Source organism: Gekko japonicus, unplaced genomic scaffold (genome assembly GCF_001447785.1).
Source record: "Gekko japonicus isolate JY-2015 unplaced genomic scaffold, Gekko_japonicus_V1.1 scaffold5915, whole genome shotgun sequence".
In the NCBI taxonomy this organism is placed as follows: Eukaryota; Metazoa; Chordata; class Lepidosauria; order Squamata; family Gekkonidae; genus Gekko; species Gekko japonicus.
The window spans coordinates 28139-37601 of record NW_015168225.1 but is presented as its reverse complement, the minus strand read 5'-3'; the positions used below and the strand labels follow the sequence as shown (position 1 = coordinate 37601).

At 39.7% G+C, this 9463-nt stretch overlaps 1 protein-coding gene across 1 annotated transcript in view; it reads right to left on the bottom strand.

Annotated features, from left to right (window-relative positions):
• Positions 1-280: 280 nt before the first annotated feature.
• LOC107113682 (olfactory receptor 5F1-like) overlaps positions 281-9463 on the bottom strand; it is a 12043-nt gene continuing 2860 nt past the window's right edge. The window contains exon 2 of the mRNA XM_015415035.1: positions 281-1246. Within this exon, the coding sequence (XP_015270521.1) occupies positions 281-1246 (966 nt within the window). The remainder of the gene's footprint in view (positions 1247-9463) is intronic.

Here is a 9463-nt window from a genome sequence, read left to right as displayed (position 1 = left end):
GTAAGAAAAAAATGATAGAGGACAGCATATGTTCAACTGAAGAGCTTTCAATAAAGAAAAAAATGCATACAGATTACCACTTATGAATGCTGCCTATGAATGTTATTTTGTTCACTTTAAAATATATTTTCTACATTTTGTATACATATCATGTCTTACGCTTTATTTATGTGTTTAATAATCTTTCTTCTGCATTTATATTAAACACAGTTTGTGCTGCCAAGAAAATTTAACCAGTTAACTACTTTCTGGTTTCTATCACTGCTAATATTACTATAAATCAGCTTTGGGATCCCTGAATTAGCCTGCCCCTTCTGGTAAGTGCTTTGAGTGCCTCTTTAACCTCTTTGTTTCTCAAGGAATATATGATGGGGTTGACAACTGGGGTCACCACTGAATATAGGAGAGAAACTAGCTTGTCATTATCTATAGAGGAGACTGAACTAGGCCGGATATACGTGTAGATGACAGCAGAAAAGTAAAAACTGACAACCAAGAGGTGGGAAGAGCAGGTAGAGAAGGCTTTCTTCTTCCCTTCATTGGAGCGGATTTGGAAGATCGCTCTCAGGATAAAAAAATACGATGTTAGAGTTAACCCACAGCTACCCATCCCAAAGAAAACATCAGCCACGAAAATTAGAGCCTCGTTTCGGCTGGTGTCTGAACAGGAAAGCTTTAAAAGTGGGAGCAGGTCGCAGAAGAAATGATTGACGATGTTGGAACTGCAAAAGGAGAGCTGCAGCATAAATCCAGTATGAAGGGCTGAATAGACCATCCCGATGACCCTTCCTGCTGCCATCCCTATACACACTTCCTTCCTCATGATGCTTGCGTACTGCAAGGGGTGGCAGATAGCAGCGTAGCGGTCAAAAGCCATAATGGAGAGAAGCAGAAGTTCTGAGCCCAAAGCAAATATAAAGAAGTAGGCTTGTGCGACACAGCCATAAAAAGAGATGGTCTTTGTGTGGGTTGATAGAGTCTGGAGAAGTTTGGGAGTAGTCACAGAGATCGAGAACATATTCAGTAAGGACAAGTTGGTGAGCAGGAAATACATGGGTGTGTGGAGTTTCTTGCAACTGGCTATAGTTACTATAAGAAGGCAATTACCAGCCATGGCCACACTATAAATTAATGTGAATACCCAAAAAAGAAGGATCTGTTGTTCAAGGGAATCGGTTAGGCCAACTAGAATGAACTCTGTAATTGCAGACTGGTTCGTTCTTTCATTGAATCTGATGTCGATGACCTAGATAGATAAATTGCATCATTTCTGTTAATTATTGAGGTAGTTCATTTCTCTCCAACCATGCCCTCTCTCTTCTAAAGATAAGAATTTAGGCAATTCTTGACTTCACCAGTCATTGGGCTGGATTGATTTGCAAATTGGCTCATCAAGTTAAACTTTTTCAAACCTGCTTCTTAATTTCAGACCTCATAAGAACATAAGAACATAAGAGATGCCAATGTTGGATCAGGCCAAAGACCCATCCAGTCCAACACTCTGTATCACACAGTGGCCAGAAATACCAGTGCCATCAGGAGGTCCACCAGTGGGGCTAGGACATTAGAAGCCCTCCCACTGTTGTCCCCCCCCCCAAGCACCAAGAAGACAGAGCATCACTTGCCCCAGAACCCCTATCTATACCTTGTGGCTAATAGCCACTGATGAATCTCTGCTCCATATGCTTATCTAATTCCCTTTTGAAGACGTCCATACTCCCTTAACTGTCAGTATTTGCTAGTACAATCTGATTGGGGAGGGGGATTGGTGGTTAGAGTGCTTTTTCTGGAACCTGGTTTGTTACTAGTAAAAATGTTTTTAGATATAGTAATATAAATGTATAAAACATGCATGTTTTTCAAATGGGCTTTGAAGAGTCATCTCAAATCAGGAATTGAGATACTTTTAATGAGACTTAACCATATTCAATATAACTATCTGGTGCAATTTGACAACATATATAGGCCTGGATAGGGTGGTTTGCAACAAGTTGCAGCCCTTGGCTTCCTACCAACATGGTAGAATACTCATTGAGCCTATAGTAAGCATACAGTTTCTGGAGAGACTGAGTTTCTACATCAATACATTGCATGAAAAAGCTAAAACTTTTCCAGATTATGTGCTTGAAAATCTGGCCATGCCAAATACATCAATAGATCGGTTTATATAACAACAAAGAAAGCAGCTGCAAATTACAGTCACCCCTGGTTTGTAAACTGTGGCTTGCTTGGATTTTTTTTTTTTTGTAAGATTATGTACTATCTTTGGAAAAGAAAAGAAAGTGGCTTCCCATCTATTGAGTCTGCCTCTTTTACTCTATCTGATGGACATTTATCAAGTTACTCATGGTGGCTAAGTGACAGTACCACCAAAACATTAATGCACGCCTCCCTCATTCATTACAGAGGCAATTCTCAGTGAACAGACTTAGAGACAGAAGACTCAGAACCATGAGAAGAGGAATGTCTGCCCTTTTACTCTCAATGTATCTTTCAAGTAGACATACCCTTATAGCAAGGGTGACCAGTCTACAGACTGTGGGCTACAGCTGGTCCATTAAGGATTTTCATCTGGTACAGGAGAAGGAGAAGGTTAAAAAAAATGTGATTGCATCGGAGCTTCCATGAGCCGGTCATCCCTATGCCTCCAGTGGCATGCCTGGGCCATTCCTGAAGTGACACAGAACCAGTGCTAATCAAGCCCAAGCTGTTTTCATAGGTGTAAGGAGAAACAGAGTCCCGCTTTTATAGACAGAACATAATTTGGGCCCAGAAGCATTTTCAAGACCAACATTTTTTAGTATAAAAGCTCTCATGAATTATAGCTTACTTCATCATTGGCACCTGACAAAATGAGCTTTGACTCACAAAATGTTATACTCTGGAAATTTTTTGTCGGTCTTTAAGGTGCTACCGGACTTGAATTGTGCTCTTCTACTACAGACTAACACAGCTATTCACTTGAATAGGCTCAATTTCCAGGTCCTAAAGAGGCTGGGTAGATATTCCACAGAAAAGAGGATCACAAGAAGCCTCCATTGCCCTGGCCCAGCCCACCAAATGGTTTCTATATGTTAAGGTGGTCCTTAGACCACAGGTTTGGATACTTCACTTTATGTGTTTGTATATGGGGGCGATGGCAGTAAGGAGCAACATATTCCATTGAAGCTGAATAGAAACTGACCTCCCTCCCCCACCCAACCACACACCACACAAAGACGCTAACTGGTAGCCCATAATCAGATCCAGACTCCAAAGTAATTTTGTCAGTCTCTGCTCATCTCCCTGTAAGACTTACTTTTAACTCTTTATTAAAAGTTGTATCTTTACAGCTTTATATTTAGTTGTTCTGAAGATAGCAGTGCACCAGAACTTCATAAAACCCCATTTTGCTTTTTCTTCACCTTTCAATTGAAAATTCATTTTTGTATTCTGCTCTATAATGAATATCCAAGTGAACAACTGAACACCCATTTTTTATTATCTCAACAAGCATTTTTAAACTCTGTAGAAACCAATTAGCTATAGATATCAAAAGGAGGATAGCAGAGAGGTAGGGAGATGAAAGAAAATGCTTACCTGCATTCTGAGTTTTTGTTATTTCCTTCTTCTTATGGCATAGGATTTTGCCATCTGGAAAACACAGCCAAGTGCTTTCCATATATTTCCTGCCTGGTGGTAGCTAGTTCAGAGCCACTTGGGGAATGCTCACTTTTGGAACAAAGCAAATGTATAGCTGGGGTGTGTGTGACTTTTTAACAATGCAATGGTGCTACTGAGAGAAAGACCTTAGAGACGTCATTAGGAAGACAATGACGATTCAAAGTGTTCCTGAAACAAATTTTGCCCTAGATACAATCCTGTATTCTTTGAGAGTGAATTTACACTGTCATGATGTCCTAAAGTACTCTTTGAAAAGAGTAATGCAATACAGATAGTTATTTGATTTCCACAACCCATTTTATTATTTTGTAACAATTTTTTTATTTTTGAGAATTAAAAAAATGACTCTTACCCTTTTATGTTAAAGGTTGCAAACACAGATTGTCCTGGGAAGTTATGTGCTTTTTGTAATTGGGTAAGGAATGAAAACTGCTGAATTCCACATAAGGTATAGACATGCAAGCTTGAGAGCCAGTTTGGTGTAGTGGTTAAGAGCGCAAACTCTAATCTAGGAGAACTGGGTTTGATTCCCCACTTCTCCACATGCAGCTGCTGGTGTGACTTTGGGTCAGTAATAAATTCTTTCAGTGCTGTTCTCTCAAGGGCAGTTCTTGAGAGTGCTCTCTTAGCTCCACCTACCTCACAGGGTGTCTGTTGTGGGGAGGGGAGGAGAGGGGAAGGGAACGGGATTGTAAGCCACTCTGAGACTCCTTTGGGTAGTGAAGGGAGGGGTATAAATGCAGTCTCCTCCTCCTTCAAAGGAAGTATACATTTGCTGATGGGGAGGGGAGAGAATTACAGTATATTTATAACTTTTGGTGGTGGAAAATGATGTCAAGTCTCATCCAACATATGGTGACCCAGTAGAGTTTGCAAGGCAAGAGACATTCAGAGGTAGTTTGCCATTGCCTGCCTCTGCATAGCAACCCCGGAATTCCTTGGTGGCCTTCCATCCAAATACTAACCAGGGCCAACCCTGCTTAGCTTCTGAGATCTGATGAGGTCAGGCTAGTGTGGGTTATCCAATAATTTTTTTATGTTTCCTAAAATTCCCTTTTCAAGATATAAAATGTGTATCTCTACTATTTCCAGTTAAAGGGATCTCATAAACCAGATACTGGGAAGACCTTTGGGTTCGATCCACCCAGCTGTTTTGGTCAGTCTCACCCAATTATCCTTATCACTACAGCCTCCATTCCACATGGCTTTTATTCACATAGTCCCATTCTCACCAGCATAGTCTTTTTGGGTGCTCAAATGTAACCCTCTTCTCCCCTTTTCTGCATTTAAAAATCTGGTTGGATCTAACCCTTTCTCTGTTGGAGGCCCTGGATATTCATCTCCAGTTACAGTGGACAGGCCAGCTGGACCAATACTATAAGGGAGAATGAACCCATACAATTTTGTTTCTTTAAAAGGCTCCTCTATGTTCAACAATTTCAATAATTTTGTGTGGTATTTTGCCAGATTTAGATTAGCAGATTATGCTTTCCATATTCAGCATTTTTATCATCTCCACAGGATAAATGCAGTGTTTCTTGATGTGTTCTAGTGCTATGCTATAACAGTGAAGTGTTATATTGCCATCCTAAGAATAAACTACTCTGAGCAGACCTATTTAGGACTGCTCTAGAAATTGCATTAACTCCATCTGTTCCCAGTAGAGAGGGATTGTTTCCTTTAAGAAATATTACCCATTGAGGATAGATCAGCTGACATCACCTTCCCATTTTGAGTCTGGCAGGGAGGCCAACAAAACCCATCCAGGATTGCAGTGGGCAGGAAAGTTGATATAGTGAAGGGTAAGCCTCTCATGTATGTTGGGGTAGAGAAGCTACTGTTAATCCCAAAACTGTGAACCACAGCTATCAATATTGACACTTGGTTGAAGTTCACCTGTGAGTTGATCATGTTCATTGCTGCAATTACTGTTGTCCCCAACTGTTTAGTTTTAAAAGTCACAATCAAGGCTTGGGAGGAGGAAAAATAAAAGTCAGAGATAACTGAATTAGCATTTGTGTTATTTGGTGTTGGTTAGATCTGTATCTTGAATGTGTTTCAGTGCATACACCTGGTTTATATTAGACAATCAGTGCTTCTTCCCATAGCAGGCAAAATACACATGATATACTACACAAGCAAGGAATGAAGATATATGCCACTTAGATTGCTTATGGACAAATAGTCTGCTTCATATGACTGACAGAATACAGAGGAGAGCCAAATCATAATCATGGTGGCATAAATCGGTTGATAGACACAACCCAATAGAGGGTTTTTTAGTACTCATGAGAAATTTTAAGGCAGCCAGTTCACACTCCAGTATATAATCCAAGTAGACAGCCACTATTTTGCCATATGTTTACATCCAGAGTGGTAGAGATGCAGGGTTAACACTGCAACAAGAGGATTTATATACCACATTCTTATTTCATACATACATAAATTGTGTGTGTATTCGTAGGAATATTACATCTTAGTAGTGAAGTACTATGGTTCACTACAAAAAACTACAACAGAAAAAAGGTCGGGGAAACTACATATACAGGAGAAAGTAAAGAACCCACTACTGACTAAAAACCCAAGAGAGGAGATCCTCCAACTAGCTTAGATACATCGAGTCTTCCCATCATTAATCCCTTTATAAACTGAGTCAAACATTTAGCCCTTTTCCCTTAAAGTTGTCTAGTAACAGTACCCCCAATCATCTCAAAACCAAAAGTCTCAAAGGCACAATTCAGAGTCCTTCAGCCTTTACTTCTTCTTTTCCCTTCTCTTTCGTAACATATAGGGACTTTTCGGAGCTGTTGCCCCTTGCTCAGACAGAGAGTCCACTCCGGAAGAACCAGTGTCCAGCTCACTGGACTTGCTGTCCTCTTCTTTTTTCTCGTCCTCTGGCCTTCCCAGCTGAACCCTTAGAAATTTTTGACCTTTCAGAACAGAGTCAATCTTTTCTTTTTTATCTTTGATCTTGAAAGTTACGCCTTCTGGAAATAGCCATTTCTATCCAATTGAGTTTGTTTGAAGAAAGAGCACAAGTTCTTTGTATTCCTTGGCCTGGCCAAGGCCAAGGCAGTATACAGAGGGGCTATGGCCTTCTGCGATTTTGATGCAATGGCCCTTTTAATACAACCCAAGACTGAATTTGCCTTTTTTACCACTGCATCACACTGACTGCTCATATTTAGTTTACAGTCCACTCTTACCCCAAGATCTCTTTCGCATACACTACTCCCAAGAAATGTATCCCCCATCCAGTATTTGTGCTTGACATTTTTGTGGCCCAGATGTAAGAGTATTCAGGTCTTGTTGAATTTTAACTCTACCTTCTTGGGTGTTTGCTACTCCTCCCAATTTGGTATCATCAGCAAACTTAATTTTTAATTTAATCAGTAAATTTTCCTCTTTTGTCTCCAGTTTCCCACCCTTGGCACTGGTTCTAGCTTCCACCCTCCCTTGTCACTAGAACTCCACTCTTCTCCTTTTTTTCTCCTGCTGGCCACTGTGAGACACCTCAAGCTGGTCAATGGAGAGGCCATATATACCAACAATTTCTAAATACATTCATCTGTTTCCAGGTTAATTTGGGCGATTTCATTTTTTCCTTCTAGTTAATTGCCTTATTTTTTTAACACAAGAGTTAAATTAGATGCCATGAGAGAGAGAGAGAGAGATATATTACCTTTAAAGGAGCCCTCTAAATTAAGCATTACTACTGCCACAGATAGGGAACTGAGACTTTACATAAAGCTATAAAGTGAGTTTATGAGGTAACGTTTGGATCATGAACTTTCTTTCTTTCTTTTTTTAAAAGATTTTATTTTACATTTTCCAAACAACGAGAAAAAAAGAATACAAAAACATTTTTATGTTCTTACATAGTACATAAGTTTGAGTCAGTTTTCAGAATCTAACCATTTAGATAGCCCTTTCCATCTTTCAACAAAAGTCTCATCCTTTTTTCCCTGTAATATCACATTCAATTTTTCTATTTCTGCTATTTACATCATTTTATATTTTAACTCTTCAATTTTAGGTGTGTTATTCATTTTCCAATATTTAGCCCATAATATTCTGGCAGCTGTGACAACATATATAATTACATATTTTTCATTATATTTAAGCGTTTCTGGCATAATGTTAATGTGAAGTCCTGAAACATAATATGGATGCCTGGACAAGAGACTTGGGTAAACTATTGCTTTAGAGAAATGGGCCAAGATATGGAAATCATTCAAAGTAATGAGAGCATCAAATTACCGAGAAAATATTTTTAAAATCTTCCATAGATGGTACTGGCCACCAGAGCGACTAGCAAAATGTTACGCGAGTTGCTCCAACATTTGCTGGAAATGTAGAGCAAATGTAGGAACTTTCTATCATATGTGGTGGAGCTGTGTGGAGGTACAGAAATATTGGAAAAAAGTACAAAAACTAATAGAAAAAATTGCCAATGTAAAGCTTGACTTATTGCCTGAGACCTACCTGCTTAACATTATGCCAGAAACGCTTAAATATAATGAAAAATATGTAATTATATATGTTGTCACAGCTGCCAGAATATTATGGGCTAAATATTGGAAAATGAATAACACACCTAAAATTGAAGAGTTAAAATATAAAATGATGGAAATAGCAGAAATAGAAAAATTGAATGTGATATTACAGGGAAAAAAGGATGAGACTTTTGTTGAAAGATGGAAAGGACTATATAAATGGTTAGATTCTGAAAACTGACTCAAACTTATGTACTATGTAAGAACATAAAAATGTTTTTGTATTCTTTTTTTCGTTGTTTGGAAAATGTAAAATAAAATCTTTAAAAAAAAGAAAGAAGAAGAAGTGGTAGGAAGGATTGAAGATTGGAAGAAAGAAGTTTGAGTCAACATCAGGCACCCTTCTCGAATGGGACAGAAGCGTGTTTGTCTGAATAGGTAAATATATTCCATTAGGAACCAGTTACTAAAATGGGTCTGTCTGAAATGACAGAAAAAAAGCCATTAGAAACCAGTTCCTAAAATGGAATGTATAGGCTGTCTGAAATCAGCCAGTATTAAAGAGAAATAATTCAGTTCAGGAATTTCTCTAAATTAAGTTCTAGAATTTCTCTTGTGTGTCAGTGACTGTTGAACATTCTGGATCCAGAGTAGAGCATGTGCACTCTCTTAGAACTTCAGGGGAGTTGTAGTTTATTTTCTCCACACACACACACACACCCCCATCCATCGTTGCTGCCTGGAAGGAGACTTTTATCACCAAACTGGGGGGAGAGTAGGAAGGGGGGGGGCTACTGGACAGCCAGCTGCGCCCAGTCCGGAGTTCAGCCTTGGCGCGTGGATCACTCACTGTACCTAAAGATCTTGGGGGTGTCCCTGACCAAAAAATCGGTTACCTGTCTAATCTTTAAGAGCTATACCGGGGGCGGCGGCGGCGGGGATTGCTTATGTATTCTTAGTAAACGTAGTTACTAATGCAGCCTAGTAATTAATTGGGCTGTTAAATGCACACAGCCCGCAAACGGGCGCAAACTAGCGCGGGTAAAGAACAGTGCTTTCCAAAGTAGGAACAATGGACCAAGAGACCTCCAAATTGCACCACATCCCGAGGCATCAAGATTTGACATGGGGGGGGGGGAGCTTTTCATTTCCTTTAAATAACTGTGTAACCCCACAACTGGCAGCCCGATCCACAAGGCAGTTAATTCCAACCATTTAAAGTTCATTCCTTTCCATTGACTGCTTGTACTGGGATTTAGCGTCATGGTGGATTGGACGGCATGCTTTGGCAAGGGGGGGGGGAG